This window comes from Chiroxiphia lanceolata, chromosome 1 (genome assembly GCF_009829145.1).
Source record: "Chiroxiphia lanceolata isolate bChiLan1 chromosome 1, bChiLan1.pri, whole genome shotgun sequence".
Taxonomy (NCBI): Eukaryota; Metazoa; Chordata; class Aves; order Passeriformes; family Pipridae; genus Chiroxiphia; species Chiroxiphia lanceolata.
Window position 1 is genome coordinate 128,411,488 of NC_045637.1, and position 20,518 is coordinate 128,432,005.

Sequence of the window (20,518 nt, forward strand, 5' to 3'; positions counted from 1 at the left end):
GTTGTGATGCAAATTTATATGGCTCCATGCAAAACTTCATGATTTATTAAAACTACAACAACTTACGTTGTTCTGACTATATACAGGAGTAAGGATTTGCAGAACAAGCACATTACCCTGTTCTGACAACCTGCAATATGAACTACAGATCTTAAACAGAATGTGGGTTTTAACGGAGAATTTTTCTAAGGAAACACAGAGAAGTGCTTCACAAAGCAAATAAAGCTGTATGTAAATTTAATTTTCTTAATAAACACTCTCTAGGACTCTCACTATTTTCATTGTGAGATACAGCCACTGTATCTTCTGCAGTTTCATGGCCTCCGTGCAGTACAAAGAAATAGCAATAAATAGTTTCAAATCAGAGGCTGAGAGTTCAAGCCTAACTGGTATCCATTCAAAATATCAAAGATGTGAAAATATTCCAAAACTTCTGCAGCATCAACACACAAAAAAAAAGAAAAGTGAAAGATGCCATCTCAAACATCATTTTCTAATTCTAACCTCCCATTAAGGACATAAAATACAGCACCAATACCATGCCTAAGAAACCATCTAGAAGTAGAAAAGAACATTCAAGCAGCTATGTTGCTTACAGGAAGGCAGCTAACCATGAAAAATAGAAGATTCTCCACTACAGAGTTCAAACACCCTCCTTTTAGAACAAAGCATTTCAAGGAAAGCAATGAACTTGGACATTACTGTGGCCCACCATTACTCAAAATACCCTTGTTTAGCTTGCCATTCACATTACAGATAGGCAAATGGCAGATTAATTGTGCAACAGCACAGGTTTCCCTGATGTATCTCACAACTCCACAGATATAACTTATTCTGAGAGTACGTTCGACTTCAACCGTTATTTGGCTTTGCTAAGAGAAGTTTAAAAGGAAATTTGCAATCTCTACTATTATGGAAGCCCAAGGTTTGGTAATTAAAAAAAAGCCGTAAAACAAAACTGTTACTTTAGATCGAATAAACAGGATTGCATTGCAAAAACGACACTGAAATAAAACTAGCTGTCTGGGCAGTGAGAACATATGCAAACACGGACAAAAAAACCCCAACAAACAAGCAATGATGAAAGGACATCAAATTTTTGATCTAATGATAGGATCCCCATCCATTATGGTTTACCTTACGTGAAGACAGTCAACAGGTCAAACAAAACAGCTGAGTAACTTGTTTTTCTATGCAGACACAGAGAAGGAGTGATCTGGAAAGTATGCTGCTCTCCCCTGCTTTTAGTCCATATAAGCACCTGAAAGACCCTACCTGTCTAAAACAAGGGAACATCTACATAGAGAGAGGAACTGCTGCCAACTCCTGAACTAGTCCTGCTCCCTACTGAGGTGAGAGAAATGATTTCACTATGTAATGAATCACTACGTAATTCCCATTTCTGCGGTGTTAATGAAGAAAGTCAGCATTTCAAACTATATGCCCACAGACTCCTAACTTTAAAGGGAAAAAAAAAAATTAAAAATACAATGACCACTTCACTGAGAATAGGAGAATCCTATAAAGTGGTAGTAACTATAAAACCAGAAAAGCACCATTTATCTACTAATGATGCCTGACCTCAGGAAAGAAAGCCAAGTTTTTATTCTGTGCATAATACATTAGAAAACCACATTGTGTTTAATTACAGCACACGTTAAAATATTGTATACGCTGAAACAAGAGTCAGCCCTAAGAGAGTTAACTCAGATAGGCCCCCTAACATCTACTCTGCCTCAGCTACCAAGACTCGTTCTGTTCGGCCCACTGGACCAAAATTTAGAAGAATGCTAGAAGCAGTATACAATAGGCCTAGAGGTAATAAATAAGGATAAGGTAGGATAAGGTAGACATTTGAATAGGAGAAATAGGCCTGGAGGCAAGGCTTTCTCCAAGCTTCAGTGCGCAGGCTGAGAACAATGAAAAGGCAGACAGGTCAGACCGATGAAGAGGAGAAGAAGACCCCAAAACCCGGGCTGAAGGCCAGAACCCCCACCGAAATTGGGGGCCAAGAAAAGCACCGCCCTAAACTCCACCTGAGCTCCACCTATACTCTGCCTATCATTAAATGTATAGACAGACATTGCGATCATATGAATATGTATAAGAATCATATATGAAAATTGTATAAAAACCCTGATTTTGTGAGATACCTCCGAGCAAGCTTTCTGTGGTGCAAACCACACTTGCTCCCAGCATTGTAATAAATACCTTGCTGCTCAAAAGATCCAAAGTCTCTGAGCAGTTCTTCGTACTGGATTTTTGGTATCAATGCAGACCTCAACATATTTTCGTAAAATGTAAAAAAATAAAAATCACACAGAAACAAGAACCAACCTGTCCCCAACACCCTCCCCCACATCCACCCTCCAAAAGTGAGTAAAGGAAAGTAAGAAGGGAAAATGGACTACGACATGTTTAGAGTTAATTACCTGAACATTCTGTCATAAATTAATTATGCGTTCAGATATCTGGTTTTCTAAGAATTCAGCTTCTGAATACGTATAAGAATCATATATGAAATGAATATGAAATGAAATGAAATATGAAGTGTAATCAGATTTTGCTAGATTTGTCTGCTAGACAAGATTTAAAAAAAAATTTTTTTTTTACTATTTCAAAATATTGTAGCAGTGGAGAGTATACTGTTACAATACAGTTGAGTATCACAGAAATCTAAAAATTAAAGTCTATAATTCAGTCTACAGATACTCACTGTTGCAAGATTTCCTGTTCAAGTCCTACTCATAAACAGTACAGTACTTTCTTTTACATGCAATAAAGATAAAATATCGGTTACAAAAGTATAATTTGAACTTCAAATGTTCAAATTTTGATTTTATCTTCTAATCACTGTCCTAAATCTAAAGGCAAGAAAGAACCTCATGTCCATGAATACTAAGAAGCTTCACAGAAGATACATCAGAGACAGCTCTGGGCTTCTGAAACAGGCCTAATTTTTCAAATCAATGGAAATTACGGTCATACTTAAGAATACATAACTCACAGCTCGATTCTGATATGGGAAACAACTCTGAAATAAAACTGCCTATCTCTGTTTCAAGTTCTAATCATCAGCAGAGCACTTTCAGCTCCTGAGCCAAGAGAATGCAGGTAACAATACCAGAATCACAGAGCTCAACAATGAAAGAATATGCCCATACAAAAAGTTAATAAAAAAAAACCCCTAACAAGAATTATGCTTTTTTTTTCAATCCCAATTATTACCAGTAATTAAAATAGCACAGCTCATTCACTATCATATATATACAATACATATCAAAGTATCTGAAATGGACACAGCTGATTCTTTCAAATACTGTGCAGTTCCCCATCATTTTACACATGTAAATAAAGTTTTAAGGGAACAGAACTCTAAATAATGCCATATCCCTATTATTTCTCAAATGTAATGTTGACATTACAATTCTTTCCTGACAATTGAATCCTGAAAAATAATACAGCAATTCTTTTAACTTTGTTCAAAAATTTTGCTACTGCAGGACATGAAGTCAGCCATACTGACAACCTGATATCTTAATTTTTCCACAGGCACAACCTTCAAAGCAACACTAATTGTGCATAGGGAAAAAAAGGTTGCTTTATTAAACACTTATATATATTTTTCACATTCTGCAATCAGAAAATATTTTATATAATAATCATAGTTCCCAAATGTGTTTTAGTATGGTAAGAAATTAGTTCATTTGTGACTATTATAAGCAAACCCAACATAAATTATCATATTTATTCTATTTGATTTTAAACCCAGTGTGCATATTTCTTTACTTAAAATTCTTCTATTAGCGAACTTAGTGTTCAGACTTTGATGTCTGTCATAAAAGGGCTAGGATAAAGAATAACATATCTTTTATCTATTTTATGATTATGTCACAGATGCCTTTAACTTTTAGAACATTACAGATATGCAGCATTTACACTCAAACAGAACTAGAAGTCTTGCTAATACATGTTGGTTTGCATACTGGACCTCCTATTTTATTTTAGCACTAATCCAACCTCCCTAAAGCCAAGAGAAGTGTCTCTATTGACTTTAGTGGCATTATGCTAGCCAAATGGTCCAAGCAAGGTTATTTCATACGCAGTGCCTATTCAGCATAATTTTGTTGCTTCACTTACTCACTTATTATCGTGTTGTAAACACAACTCCAGCCAATCAGTTTAACTTTTCAAATTAACAGAATAGCTACTGGGGAGTAGTTTCCATTTGTCAAGAGATATATTATAGAAAGTTGGTTGCACTACCTCATTACTCTTGCTTTGTGAAAGAGCCAGGCTATCATTTGTCAATTCCTCATCATCTGCATTATTCCTGTTAAGAACTTTACTCTTCTTCTTCTTGGATCCTCCATCACTAGCCGTGCTGCTATTATCTTCTTCATTACCTTCCTCATCATTGTCATCCTCATCACTTCCACTCCCATCATCTTCATCATCCTCATTATCTCCATCGCTCCCTTCTTTTCGCAGAGCATTTTTTCCTTTTTTTTTCTCAGCAGTAGGCCGCCAGTCATTGTCATCTTCGCTATCATAGTCATCCATATCATTTAGTTCTTCCATTGATACAAAATCCAGCAGAGGTCGGTTCCTGCGCAAATTCCATTTTTTTGGTTCATTTGTTTGCTCATCAGCTACAGCATCAGGTTCAGCTGCTTTCTCTTTCTCTTTCTTCTTTTTTGGCTTTTCTTCTTCATCTTCTTGCTCTTTCTTTTCAGTTTTAATTACCTCTTTCTCTGCTGTTGGTACCTCTTCTTCAGTGGAGCTTTTTGGCTGTTGCTCTTCTACTTTCTCTTCTGCTGGTTCTTCCTCCAAGATATTTTCTTCTGATTCAGTACAGGAACCTTCACCACTGTCCTTTGATGCATCTTCACTCCCATGACCACTTCCTTCAGAATCTGTTGAGCATATGAAAATTTAAAAAAAGTTCCGACACAAATGTACCCCCAAAAATAAAATCTGTTGAAGCAAGTTGTTAAACAAAAGAATGATGCCTGTTCCTCCCTTATAAGGTATTCCACCTATTTTTTTCAGCTGGTATCCAAATATTGCTATTTCAAGTGGTATGTTGAGAATCTGTTAAACATGAATGCATTTTAAGATGCAAAAAAAAAAGATGGTAGAACTTATTAAATGAGCATTATATGTTCCTTTGAACCGCAGCTCATATCAACAATAAGCAGTAGCACAGAGTAATTTCCATGTGAAGTCACACCTTAAAGAAACAGCATTCCAGTTTTTAATTTCTGTAGGTATATTCTACATCTTCAAAATAAAACAGCTATCCAATAGAGAGAAATTACAAAATGAAGATTTTACGTAACAAGTACTAGTAACGGTATGGATAATCCCATACCTTCATTTTTAATATATTTGTTTTTCTGGGTTTGAGGTCTCTTTTAATTTCCAGTGTTATTTCACTTATTAATCCCATATAAGCTGTGCCTCATTCAGTGTTGCAGCTGCACAACAATGCATAAATTCTACCCTTATGCCACTCATGGTATCATTCTATGTGTACTCACTATTTCCATTAATTAACACAGGCCAACTGTGCAACAGAAGAGGATTTGTATTTTACTATAAAGTACACGTAAAAAATATTGAAAAATGAAGTGAACATGTTAAATTTTATAAACATCATCCACCTTTACTATTTCTCATCTTATGGGCACCTACTGTTTTTCATTCAGAGTACTAGTTTTATTGAAGGAAAACTCAGAAAATGTGTTTTAAAATAAAAAAGAAAATATAAAGTTGCTTGATCCAATGCAGGGATCTATTAGGCAATGGTTACAGTTTTCAGTTTGCTCAAAGCCATTACCAAGTTTTTGATCCACTGTCATACAGATGCAAAGATGAAACATGTTGATGCTTGCAAATTAAAAAAAAATTCTTAATTGCTTTAGCTACCAGCCAAAAATCTCCACCTCTCAACATCACCTTACACAGAGAATTTCTGTGCACATCCATCTCTATATAAATCCAAATCAACAAACATTGGGGTCAGTGTGCTACACATTTCACATGGTATTTATTTCCACCCCACAGAACATTGCCAACGATTAGCCAGTTGTTACTTCAATATAATGGTCAGTTTTGTCTTCGTCTGCATATACCTGCATATGGAACTGTTTGGTGAGGAGATTATAAAATTATACACAAAAATAATCCATCAGTGCTATTATGGATCAGGACATTGATGCTATCCATCCCCTCACAAGCTAATAGAAACTATAAGTTTCCAACAAATGTTCTAACCTTTAGAAACCCAGTAAAAAACCAAGTTATTTTACAATCTTTTGAGAAGAGAGTAATTCAGTCAGTTACCTACACCTATCAGCCTTACTAACTGTAGTAATCAAAGTAAAACATAACTAACTGAAGTTCAAATAGTTCAACTCTCATTAGACATGCACGAAAAATAAAAAAAACAGTATTAAATACTATGAAGTCTAAAAAATTATTTTTCAATTATAATAACTTTGTCTGGATACAAAATCACAGAATTACAGGATGGGGAAGGCAGGAAGGCACCACAGTGGGTCCTCGGATCCAATCTCCCTGCTCAAGCAGCGTCATCCTTGAGCGCATGTGACAGGATTGTGTCCAGACAGTTCTTGAATATCTCCATGGAAGGAGACTCCACAACCTCTCTGGGCAATCTGTTCCAATGCTTGGTCACCTGCACAGCAAAGAAGTTCTTCCTCATATTCATGTGGAACTTCCTGCCTGTTGCCTCTTGTCCTATTGCATTGGCACCATCGAGAAGAGCCTGGCTCCACTCTCTTGACACCCTCCCTTTCAAATACTTACAGACATTGGTGAAGTCCCCTCTTAGTTTTCTCTTCTCAAGGCTGAACAGGCCCAGATCCCTCAGCCTTCCCTTGTATGAGTGAGTGCATCCAGAGAAGGGCCAATGGTGAGAAGGCTGCAACACTCCATGGAGAAAGGCTCAGAGAATTGGGGTTGTTCCGTCTAGAGAAGAGAAGGCTCCAGGGAGACAGAAACAGAAACTTTTACGAAGGCCTGTAGTGATAGGAAAAGGGGAACCAGTTTTAAACCGAAAGATGGAAGGGTTTAGATGAGACACAAGGAACACTTCAATGAGCATGGTGAGACACTGAAACAGGTTGCCCAGGGAACCTGTAAGTGCCCCCTGACTGGAAATATTCAAGGTCATGTGGGATGGGACTTTAAACAACCTGGACTAGTGAAAGATGTTCCTGACGAGGCAGGGGGTTGCCTAGATTATCTTTAAAGGTCCCTTCCAACACGAACCATGATGTTGTCAATAGAATTTTGGGGTTTGGATATGTGTTGGTTTACAGGACACCAGGCCTGCTGGCAGCAGACACGGCACAACTGTCTCAAAGAAGGATAAAGGATCTTTGCAGAGTAGTTAGCAGGGCTCATTGAAAGACTTTAAACTAGATCAGAAGGGGGAAAGGGATAAAACCAGGTTCACTAGAGACATACCTGGGGGCAGCACACCAATCAATGTTTGAGGGACAGAGTGCTAGCACAGTCCTTTGGTCTGTGGCCTCTATGGAGGTAGGGAATGGAGATCCATGTAGCAGTAAAGATACAAGGGTTTTGAAGTGTTAGAAAACATGGAAGCAACTAAAAACAGTCATGTAAGACTTAGGGCTTGTCCCCCGAAAAAGGTGGTGAGATCAAGAGTCCAACTGAAGTGCATCTACACCAATGTACACAGCATGGGTAAGAAACAGGAGGAGCTGGAAGCCGTTGTGCAGCAGTAAAACTATGACATAGTTGCCATCATGTAGACATGAGATGACAGACAACTGGAGTGCTGTAAAGGATGGCTATAAACTCTTTAGAAGGGGCAGGCAAGCAATGAGAGGTGGTGGACAAGCACTGTATGTTAGAAAGTGTTTTGATTGTTTAGGGTATAATGATGGTGACAATAGGGTTGTTTAAGGGTAAGACTCAGGGGGAAGTCCAACAAGGTGGAGTCTGTTAAAGACCACCCACCCAGGATGAAGAGAAAAGCAAAACAGTCTATAAGCAGCTGGGAGAAGTCTCACAATCACTAGCTCTCATACTCATAGGGGACTTCAACTTACCAAAAGTCTACTGAAAACAGCAGAGAGGAAATGGTCTAAGATATTCCTGGAGCATGTGGAAGATAACTGTCTGACACAGCTGATGAGGGAGCCTAGTAGGGAAGGCTCCCCACTGGACCAGTTGTTTGTGAACAGAGAAGAACTGACATGATGGCTGTAAGCTGTCTTGGGCAGAGCAAAACTTAAATGATAGTTTTTAATTCTCAGAGAAGGAAGGAAGGTAGTCAGCAGAACTGCTGCCTTGGACTTTCGGAGAGCAGATGCTGCCCTGTTGAGAGGCCTGGTTGACAGAGTCTCTTGGGAGGTAGCAGAGGAAGACTGGACATTCTTCATGAAGGAAATCTTAAAACCGCAGGAGCAGGCTGTCCCCATGCGCTGAAAGACAAGCCAGCAGAAGACTGGTCTGGTTGAACACAGAGCCGAGAGCTTTGGCTGGAATGCAGGAAAAAAAGGAGAGTTTATGGCTTTTGGAAGAAGGGGTAGGCAACTCAGGAGGATTACAAGGATGTTGTGAGGGAGAAAATTAGAAGGGCCAAAGCCCAACTAAAATTTAATCTGATTACTGCCATAAAAGACAATAAAATATGTTTCTATAAATACATCATCAATTAAATGGCTGAAGATAATCTCCATCCTTTACTGGATGTGGGGGGAAACATAGTGGCAAAGGATGAGGAAAAGGCTGAGAAACTAAATGCTTTCTTTGCCTCAGTCTTTAATAGCAAGACCAGTTGTTCTCCAGGCACTCAGCCTCTTGAGTTGGAAGGCAAAGAGAGGGAGCAGAATGAAGCACCCATAATCCAAGAGGAAACAGTCAGCCTGACCTCAGTGTCGAGGATGGTCATGGAGCAGTTATCTTGAGTACCATCATGTGGCGGGTGCAGGACAACCAGGGTACCAGGTCCAGTCAGCATGGGTTTGTGAAAGGCAGGTCCTGCTTGACCAACCCAATATTTTTTATGACAAGATGACCCTCTTAGCGGATGACAGAAAGGTTGTTGATGTTGTTGACAGGTTCTGAGTGCTTATGTGCCCTACTTGTCTCGCTGTAAATAAGGTAGTATAGGATCCTGCCATGTCAAAATTAACTGGATTTTTAAGTTAGCTTTTATTATTTTCTCTTATTTCCCTACCATAAGTCCATCGGAGACATTTGTTTTGATGCCTTAATTGTGCTGTTGAGTTTCTAAATATACTTAAACCTCTTGTCAATTTAAGCTTCCATTTTATATTTTGTGGAGAATCTTAGTCTGAGTATAGTTTGATCTTTAACAGCACTCTAAATTACTAACAGTGATTCTCGTACATCAATACTTTGCCATGCAAACAATTTAAAGCAGAGAACAAATGAACATTATTTTCATTCACATCTCTCCTTCAAACTCTCTTTGCCTTCTGCCTGCACATTTTGTTTTGTACTCTCCTTTCTGCATTCATATACACACCAGAGATACCTATAGCAAGGTCTGAATGCACCCACTGTGATAGGCGCTTTTCCAGAAAAAGCTATTCTGTGATAACAGCAATTTTTTCAGGTGTTCTTCTGTCAGCTGTACTTTTACTGAGGAAGAGGCTGTAGTATACAATTTTCTCCTTGAAAGAAATGCTTAAAGAATGGCTATTTCAAATTGGCAACCATATCATGTCATTTCCTATGGGAAAGAAGTCAAGCTACTCTAAGTGAAAGATGGGGCCAGATACACCATCAAATAGTGAAGAATACAGAGTTCCACTGAGAACAAATATGAAAGATAACAGTTGGGAGAAAGACATCATTTATTCCTCTACACCTTGTATTCTTAGCTTTACTAAGCACAACAGCAGGTGGCAGTCAAATCCAAAGAGGATAACTCTGAAAGGAATTCTCCATAACAGATCATTATGCTACAGAATTTACATACCAAAAAAAAAGCGTAATAAAGAAACACTCCACTCAGCTGTGGACTCTTGTATAATACGTACTATGCACAAGACTTCAGGGTAAAGCTACTAAAATCACTACAGCAGTCAAAAAGAAATCCTCCCAGGGTTTTGCAGGACCATTTTACAAACAACTCTAAACATGATACCCCATAATTTTTTATTTTTTTTTTAACATTCTAAGAAAATTCATCTATACAGAGAGTAAATGCTGCACAACATAAGTACATAACCAACCACTCACAGGAGACAGTCTAATTCTTCGATGCAGTATTTAGCTTAACAAGCAGCTCTGTAAAAAGTAGATTTATTGTTTAAGTGAACTCTAAAGGATAAGCTAGTTAAAGGCAATCATGGACTCAATTTTGGACTTGCCTCTTCCATTAATAAAGATTAACCAACTCCAAATAGTAGACAAGAAGCAATTTGAATCACATTAGAAAATTCTTTGATTTGCACTGAGTCCTATCTGGTTGAGTCTTACCCGCATGCTCTAAGCTGCCTACCAAGAATACAATCAAGGATCCTGGAACATTGAAAAGTAGTGAAAAACCTGAAAAACTGCATGCAATACAGAAACCATGCAATACAGAAAGAAACTACCAAGTTATTACTACTAAATAGTATTGTTCAATAATAACCTACAGTCATCATGTGACAAGTTATCCAGTCCACAGTAGCCTTCACAATACCCTCTTTTTGAGGGCAGTAACAAAAACCATGATACAGGTGAGGTTAATGTCACTCAAGCACCACCACTTTGTCTATCGGTCCTTTAGCCTCTTTCTTCCCCATCACAAGGTGAACAAGTCTTTCACATGGTGAAATTCTCTAGGTATCTCTGCTAAAACACCATGTTACATACCATGTACAACCCCTTATCCAGGGTGTTTGCATCCTGACAGATGGAACAGCCTCTGCCCATAAACTTCCTTACAAGAACAACCCCAGACTCACAAAAACTCCTTTGCACATGTGCTATACCAAACATGTAAAATCAGCTGTACTTCTCCAGAATACCTTAAGGAAATGTTTAAACTAACTAGGAAGTTACAACATTAATAACTGGATGTTAAAAAAAGGCAGGAAAACCTAGATCATACATGGAAAATAGGAAGTTTTAAACTGCCAACGGCAAAGATGTGTAACTGGTACATTTGTCTATTAGATTAAAGACACGGAAGTCTATTACGCTAAGACCGATATAAATATAAGCAAGAACTGAAAAGGCTTAATACCTCACTTTCAACATAAGTTCAAAAAAGAGAATTCAACACCAGTTAGATATACCCCCCCGGCTATCTGTGCTATTTTGCTGCGTATGATGATTAAACACTGGTAGACTACTGGCAATTCAACACCAGTAATGCTGGCAGTTAAAGAAATTGAACTGTCCAAAGTAAAATGATTAAAAACACACAAAACCAAACCAACAAAGACTAAGATCCTACTGCTCTATGGAGAGAAAGATGTTTCTCAAATAATGTTTTGAAAGGAAGTATCTAGTCTCTATTAACTGCAGCTGTTGACTGGTCAGAGCAGGAAATGAAACTGACCACTGATTCGTGATTACGGGTTTCAGAAAACAAGTATTTAGTTTAATAGAAAAAACAATGGGAAGGGAACATAAAGGAAAGTAATTTAGTAAGCAGTTTCTTCCCTTTTACACTAGCAGTAATTATATTATATGGCATTTCAGTAGATTTTTATTCAAGTCACAAAACCACTCAAAACTAAAGGTTGCCAATTTTGACTTGAGTCATTAGGAAGTGCCTTATGGACAATGTCATAACACAGATGAAACTGGTTGCCCTACCTCTTGAAGTTCCTTGACATTTTCCAGTTTCCCTATTTTTAACATCTGTTTGGGATAAAGTACTCCATAGCCCATGACTTTCCTCAGCAAAGCTGCAGTCCTAAATAATCCATAAAATTGACTTCCAATACAAATAACTGAATAATAAGCTAGAACATAGATTTAAAAAAACCCCAAAACCTAAGAGTTTTACATCTTGTACAGGGGAAGTGACATCTTAAAAGACAGATAAACATGTGTTTGGAACAAATTAAGACTAAGTCTCTGATGCCCTGTAAGAAGTACATGCTCCTGAAACACTTGAAACATCGCATCCTCACTCAGCATGTCTACACTCTCAGAGAAGTCCAGGCTACAAAAAGACCACCCCACTAAGCTGGAGTTACTAAAACACAAAAGAATCTTCTCCATGTGGCAGGGAATACGCAAGAGATGGACACACACACAAGAAAAGGGGAGATGTAAAAGAAAGTGAAGTAGGAGTAGTAAAGTAGGAGACCACAAAAATCCTGTTTAAGTATGAGTGAACAAGCAGAACGACACTGAGCCAGTAAGCAGGGGGTCTGTAAGCGGCAAGACAGACTGGCAAGATAAGGCACAAAAAGTCACAGTAGGGTAGAACCAAAGAAAAATAATGTTGTTCCATCACTAAATCCACCCTGTACAGACACCAGAATGAAGCCTAGATTTCTGTTACATATCTCCTCTGCTGTCAGTAGGCACACGGAATAACAGAAATCTCAGTGTTTCCAAAGGGAATGAAAGTTGGAAATGCTTGTCAGTCACTCCAAAGTTTTGCTTCAAGTGGCATACGTTTGTACAGACAAATATTTTACTTGAAAGGAAAATAATCCAAGAGAAAATAATGCTTGCATTTTCCATTTTCTCAACTGGAAAAAGCCCTTGTGAATTCCACTCTGAGGAACTACACATTAATATGTAATTATGTGTGATAATTTACCAGTGATTAACTCATCAATATTTTCTTTTACCTTCACTGTCTACTGAAAACATCTTATAACTTTACTGTTGCATATCATTTAAGTTTAGACTCAAAAACAAATGTATTACTTTCTTCGTCAAGATTTCAGTACTGTTTATCACTAGAGTATTTTGATGTTTTGTAAACATTTCTTTATATTATAACATTCTGTACAGGAAAGCAAAAGCAGAATCTCCATTGTGCTAACAGGAAACAAATTACAGAAAGGTAATTATATTTGCAACTTTTTATTTTAATTTTACCAAGTCACAGGTTTTCCAGAATACCTAATATACGCATTTATGCAGATCATTACATGTTTTAAACAGAGCTCCTACTGACTTCAATTGCAATAATGGTACAGAATACATATGCAAGTCAGGCTCTGCACTCAACACCAAAAAAAAAAAATTACCAATGTGCCTAAAAATTTGAGTCTACAAGACTTGTAGCAGAAGTGGTGACAGGATCAGTTCTTCAAGGCAGCATCAGCTATGGTCTTCTTAGCTATGCTGCGAGAGAGAGCCAGTCCTTAAATTCACATATTATTAATGTTCAGGGACTACACTACATTTCTCTGCATCATTTCAATTTTAGTATATGTGCTGACGAAACTGACTGAGTCCACTGGTAAGAGAGAAGAAAAGTGGTAAATCCTTGCTTTGGAGTTCTGCTGGGAATTACTCTACACCTATACTCTGATTTCTGACATCAGTATATCTCCAGCTGCTCTCTCTGCAGGAAAAAAAAAATCAACAAAAAAACCTCTAAAGCATGCTCTGGTTAACTTAAAAGCCAAACTTCAAATAACCTTCAGTTGTGTATATTACAGTACCATCATTTCAATTCACATATTTGTACATTCCGACTCCAAAGGGATAGGTTTTTTGACTGATCCCACATTAAGATTACATATGACATTCTTTCTTAAGGAACAAATTATTCAGGATGTTTACAAAAAACAGAAGAATACAGTACTTTAGAACATGGCATTACTACTAGAAACAGAGAAGCCACTAAAAATTGTTTTGTTCAATATTAACATAATGAAAAGCCTGAAGGCTTGAAAACTATTTACATTACGTAAATTTACAAAAATAGAGCAGTTTTAAAATCAGTTTCCCTAAAGAGATGTCAGGATGTTGAGATCTCTAAAGTGGTAAAGGCGGTAACTGACTGTTGGTGTGACCTAAATCCAAAAGAAAAGAAATTAACTACACTGTAAGTAAAGGCCACATCTCCTATGGATTTTTTGGTGGAAATGGAGGTTAGGTGATTTGAAATATTTTCTGTAATGAAAAAAATTTACCAAGGCACCAGGACTCCAAACGCAAAAATTCAGAAATGCCAATTCCTTCCTAGAAGTATTTAATAACAACTTCTCAAATACTTACTGCATTGCACATTCCCAGAAATTTGGCAGAACAATGAACATGTGTAAAAGTTTAACTGTTCAGAGCTCAGTCCTCATAGATTTGCACAGTATCATGTACTAGCATATACCACTGGAGATCCTAAATCTCATACATATGGACATCACACAATCATCAGGGAGAAAACAACTTCAGAATTCTTTTAATTCAGTATTTAAATAATCCTTTAATTTTTAACTTTCAAATTTGTTTTGTTATTTTAAACACCTTTATGTGCATTTGTGAATGAAATAAACATATATTGTAGAGCTGTGGAACTACCATACTTACAGGACTTTTCTGAGTGCATAAGTAGAATTTATGCTCGTTTTCAAAGCACTTCTAACTGATTCTTCCTTCTGACACATTAATTTCCTTTTGCAAGCAAACTATATCACGTCATTCTGAATTCAGACAAATACTAAATACTGATTTGCAACAGGTTCCACATGGAGAGACCTCTACAGTCATTAAAAGAAGAAAAAGAGCAACATCTCTGAGTGTACTGGAAAAATGCACATTAGGCTTTGAAGGCTCAATTCACAGTGAGAAAAAGGAAACCCTGTTTTTTATTAGCAACAATATGGAACTTGTCTAGTAGGGTTGCTTATGCGCATACACACAAATTCCTTACATATATATATATACACATATAAACTTTGAAATTATCCATTTTATTTATATGTATGTATGTGTGTGTGCACATAAAAAAGTCCCTTTATTTCATCACTTCTTCCATCCAAATCTAAATGGACTAAGTACAACCAAATTTAAGAGTATATTATACCAGCTTCCTTTTAAATCAGCACAGATATTCTGTTTCAAATATCCTGCACCTATTCATTTAACTTGTATTACATGTAAGAAATATTTTCTTTTTCTTTCCATGAAGAGGTTATTTGTAATAACTTTCTATTCCTCAACTTCTCCAAATGCTCATATACTGCTCTGAATTATGTGTTCATCACCCATACTCCCTTTCCAAATCTTTTCCCTTAAGTCCTGTCTACACTGCTGTTCCAGAAGGGAAGGGAGGTTTTCTCTGGTAATTAAAAAACATTTCCTTTTAGGGCAAATTGTACCTTACTCAAAAGAAAGGATCAAAAATCCCCAGAACAAAAATAAAAGAGTAAATGAAACAAGTCCCCAATAGTCTTAGCATGAAATTGGTAAGGTTACATCAGTTTTATTCTCTCATGCCATTGAAGCCTGCTTCTACCAGAACAACTGAGGAAAATATGTCTAAGCTTGGGGGATAAAGGAGGAGGAAAAAAAAAAAACACATAAACAATCCCCACCCCTAAAAACCACACAAGGAAAAGCAAACCAAACAAACCAAAACAAACCACAAACAAGGAGCATTAACGCATATCTTAAAACCGACACTGGATAAATTATTATTAAGCATTTTTAAGTTCACCAATACAGAGGACCTGGCCAAATGTTAATAAATAAGCCTTTAAATGGAGATGGGGAGTATTTTTGCTCTGTAAACCACATGAAAACGTACATCAGCATCCCCAGAGCAGAAATAACAAAGTGAAGTTATTTGATAAGCTGTTACAATGCTTTTTGTATATGTTAATATAAGAAAATAATATCTCCCTCATTTCCCCCAGCATGGGCCACAGAACATCCAATGTGCAGTTTGCTGACAAACATGGTCCTGCCCCTTCTTTCCCTTCCCTCCAACTATTCTCGAATTTATTAATTTTATTTTGACATCTTGTCTATTTTCAGTTTCTGTGAATGTTCACCGAAGATACAGGAATCTGCACATATAAAAAAGACTGCAAAACAACACTGGGGCAAGGACTTCCATCTAGTATGAAATGCATACACCTTTCTGCATAACTTTCTCAATAGACATCTTAAGTTTATCTACTGTAAAAAAACAATAAAAGCCTGAACAGATTATCTTTCTGCTTTAGGTTCTTACTCACCTACTGGAATTAACCTTGAGAAAAAGGCAAGTTCCTAAGTTCACAACCAACTATTATCCAGACTTCGTCAAAACAAAATGGCTTTAGATCTTTCTTATTTCAATACAAATACAGTAAATATTTTAAACCAATCTCTACATTGAAGAAATAAAACCCAATAAATACACCTAAGGCAATCTGCACAGCAGCTACTCAAATGCTTCTACCAGAACCTGTTTGATAATCATGAGATTTCCACTGAGAAAAAAACCATCACAGTTGAACTACTGACTTCCAGTTATGCAATCATGTCACTCCCTTCAAGGGGCTCCAAGTCCCAACAGTTCACGACAAGCATTCTGTCTCCTGTATAATATTAAATAAGCAACCATAAACCAAAAATGAGAAAATTCTGAACCGAGGAGATGAGAAAGTATATTTACCTGAAGCATCTCCAACTTTAAAATCACTGTCATCAGAGCTATCATAATCTAAAGCTTCCAGCAGCGAAGCTGCCAAAGGCTTCACTTGTCTCCTCTTCGAACTGCGGTCCACTGCAGGGAAAAAAACCACAGTGTTGTTATAGGGTGGCACAATGAGGATTCAGCGTCGCTACGGGCACTTAAATGAAAAGGCAGCACGGCGGTGACAGGCAGGGCAGTCCCGAGCGCAGCGCGGGGACAGCCGCTCGCACAGGCGAGGCAGGGCAGGGTCCGCCCGGCGGAGCGCGGGTGCTCCCTGCAGGCGCCGGGAACCCGCACGGCACCGGCACCGCGGGCTGCCCGCGGCCCCGGGAGCGCTGGGCGGGCACTGGAGTGGCCGGACATCCCTGGAGCCACCGGCATCCCCAGAGGAAGCGCCTCGGTGTGATCCGCCAGCGACTCGAGGCAGGGGGGACGCGCAGCCGGGACCGCGGGACGCCCGAGGGACCGAGGGATGCGCCCGCTCGCCCGAGGGCGGGGACGCTCCACGGGCAGCGCGACAGCTCCGCGGGGCAGGGCCGGCAGGGTCGGCGCGGGTGACTTACTAAAGGCTGCGCGGGTGTGCGGCGGGCGGGCGGGGCCCTCGGGAGCAGCGCCGCCGAGCCCCGGGCCCCTTCCCCAGACAATGGACACGGCGGCGACCCGGATGCACACCCGCGCGCGCCCGCCCCGCCGCGCACGCGCCGCCCCAGCGCCTGCGCAAGGCGCGGCGAAGCCGAGGAGGGGCCGTGCCCGGGCCCGACCCGCGCCCGGAGGCGGCCGCGGTTCCATGGCTGGGATCGCCCCTGGGGGAGGCACGGGCAGTCCCGGGAGCGACGAGAGCCGCTCACAAGGGCTCAGAGCAACGCCATTCGTTCTCAGGGGCTGTCTGCTCAGGATCTCTCGTATTACCTCAAGAACCTACCCTGGCACTTTTCCGTTCCCCCCGCGTGGAAAGGAAGCGCTATGAAGCTCTACTCGTTTAACCCCCGCTCTATGAGCTGCGTTCCTCATGGACTTTCTTGTATTGTCAAGCTCATTCATGCGCTTTTGAAGAACACCAACCCAATGCACTGGGAAAAAAAGAAAAAAGGGGGGGGGGGGGAATGGTGTTTAAGGGCAGGTTGGATGGCGCTCTGAGCAACGTGGTTTAGTTGAAGATGTCCCTGCCCACGGCAAGGGGGTTGGAATACATATCTTAAAGGTCCTCTTCCAACCCAAACCATTTGTGGTCCTATGATTCTATGACAATACAAACAAAACAAACCCCAGGGATTATTGTTTGACCACATCACACAGGCCTGGGAGCTCAAAAGCACAAAACCTAATGGTAGGAGACAGACAGCGAAGGAGAGTAACGCTGAGCCATTGCCTGTTCAACAGTCCTAACTTCGCCTCAGTTCCACACGCAGTTTTGCCTGAACCCCCACCCCACCAGAATGAACCACAAAACTTTTATGAGGTGTTTAAAAGGACCTGAGGGAATAACCCCCCAACCTGAGGTTGGCTTTTTCCTCAAACTTGTTTTTGTAATTAGAAGAACAAGGGCATCTTAACTGATGCTCTGGCACACTGGTATGATTTCAAGAGCTCAAGGATCAAGAATAGTGCTAAACATGAAAACTTCCAGCAGAATTGTAAGGGCTTTAAAATTGGAAGACGTGTGTTTAACACTGGATAAATGCAAGTAGGGCCAAACTAGTTCTACAGTGAAGCATAGAGGGAGCATAAAGTTTGGCAAGTGTACAACCCATGACCAGAGCCTGCATTACATTTAGCACAGTGCTGCATGTATCACCCACACAAGCATTCCCACAGCCAAAACTTCCCTTGATACTGCAAAGATGGGTAGTGTGTCATTGGTGTATAAGCATTCTGTTTTTAAATAGAGCACAGAGATGACTAGTCGGTGAATGATGCAATTATGCGGCTGAAATATTTTCAACAATAATTTTCTGTGTTTCCAATTTTGAGTAATTTGAAAGGACAGAAAATTCCAAAGATAAGTGTGTATTCTATGTTAGTTCTGTGCTTGAATTTCCTAGGTTTTTTGTAGCACATTATCACATTCACAGCTGATGTGTTCACACTGACACCACCTGTTTCCTCCATAAATTCTCTGGCTACATAGGAAGGATGACTGCAAAATGAATTCTTGTCCTGAACCTGGTTTTGCCAGCTCTACCCAAATATGCTATTGGCTCATGCAGTCTAGTATTTTCTTCAAAATGCTGATCAGCTTCCCTGTTCATTAGGAGTTGCATATGTCTTAGCTTTTCACTCCCTGAGTGGTTTTTTCCTTTTAACTGGCATCCTCATCCTACTTTCCCTTCACACACTATTTCAGTCTTAAAAGACAAGTGGCAGGGCTCAGATTCCTTCGTTTAGGTTCTGCAGATCCATGTTGACATGTGCAACAACGAGTTCTGCAGAACTCCCTTCCTGCCAATGGTCAAGCCCCTGATCTTCTGCCATACACAGTGATTGGCAGGACAGCTCAAGTCATGTGTAAGGGGAAGGAAAAGTAAAGAACTGCCCCCAAATTTGCCCAAATAGAAGATCAGAATGAGGGGCACAGACAGCTTTGAAGAATGAGAGGTTTCAGCACAAGACAAGGGGAGAGGAGCACCGATTAGAACAGTGAAGGAACTTACAAATCCCTTAAATATGAATGTCAGCACAGATGTATGGACTGTCTGGCTTTCAGTTCAGCCTTTTGGGGCAGCCTGCAAAGCTGGGATTACTCCAATCTCTACCTACATCATTCTGGCAGGAATAGGTGACCAAACAGAAGTTAATTAATGGCTGCCTGCCCCTGCTCCTCATTAGCACCTCACATTCCCCACCTGTTCCTTCCTCCTTTCCTCTTATGTACTCTGTACCATTACTCAAGCCCTCTTGGCCCTTCTCTTACTCTTTCTTGTCTCAAACCTTCCCCCCCCATCCTTTTTTCCCTCTCTAAAGAAATATTAACATTTTCATTTCTGAAAATAGCATGCACACACTCTTTGTTATCTTCTGTCCTCAGCTTGCATACTTTGCCCTCATTTCTCAAAAGGGAAAAAAAAAACCACATCAATAAAATGGAAAGAACTGTGAAGTGACTAAAATTTATTCACTGTTTCCCTAACCTTCTGGGCAACAAACGTAGGGCTTACAAACAAATACTCCAAATGTAGTAATTAGAAGTAAATAAAACATACAGCATAGAAATTAAGTAGAACTAGCAGTTTCTCTTTTGGTCATCATTCTTTGGAAGATTCTGGCTATTAAAACACCACCTATTAAAAGGTAATTCCCCCTTAGTAGACGCTAACTTCCTGTAGTAGAGTCAGATTATTTCAAGTAAGGGGAAAAGAAGGGAGAATTCATGCTCCAAATGAAAGGAACCTTCAGAATGTGTAATCCCCTTATTTCTGCGAGGCCTTTGCCAATCTCAGCAGATAATCAAGAATGTTGAAATGTTCAGTTGCCTTTTTGGTTGAAGAAATGAGGTATTACTGGCATGCTGCTGGGAGCTGGGCACTGTACTGACATTGCTATATCCATTAAATAGATTGTAAATGTTGTCAGTTTAGCATCTTTAAGTACTACCCTCATGCATATACAAAATATTATCTTAAAAGGTCATTTTTAGAGGAAAATTATGAAGAGCTGAAACAGTACATCTAGTATGAAAATGTCATGGCAGCTCCATCACTAACATAATACCTAAAAAAATGCCTAGAAATATTTCAGTATTTCAGGTCATGTCAAGCACATCAGTTCTTTGAATTATCTCAGCATTTCAGTACTTCTCTTTAGGTTGAGCCTTCAGAGCACAGCCTGTTGCAAGAGTAGGTGTCTGAATCTCCATTTCAGTGCTGCTCTTCAACTGCTAGAGAAAGAGACAAAATA

The 20,518-nt window shown here is 39.4% G+C and overlaps 1 protein-coding gene across 4 annotated transcripts in view; it reads right to left on the reverse strand.

The window, feature by feature from the left end:
• PHF14 (PHD finger protein 14) overlaps positions 1-17,301 on the reverse strand; it is a 160,898-nt gene extending 143,597 nt beyond the window's left edge. For all 4 annotated transcript variants that reach the window (XM_032689433.1, XM_032689419.1, XM_032689424.1 and 1 more), the window contains exons 1-3: positions 17,188-17,301; positions 16,604-16,714; positions 4,267-4,916 (exon numbers count right to left, since the gene is read on the reverse strand). In XM_032689433.1, coding sequence (XP_032545324.1) covers positions 4,267-4,916; positions 16,604-16,714; position 17,188 — 762 coding nt within the window. In that variant the 5' untranslated portion in view covers positions 17,189-17,301. The remainder of the gene's footprint in view (positions 1-4,266; positions 4,917-16,603; positions 16,715-17,187) is intronic.
• Between the last annotated feature and the right edge of the window lie 3,217 nt (positions 17,302-20,518).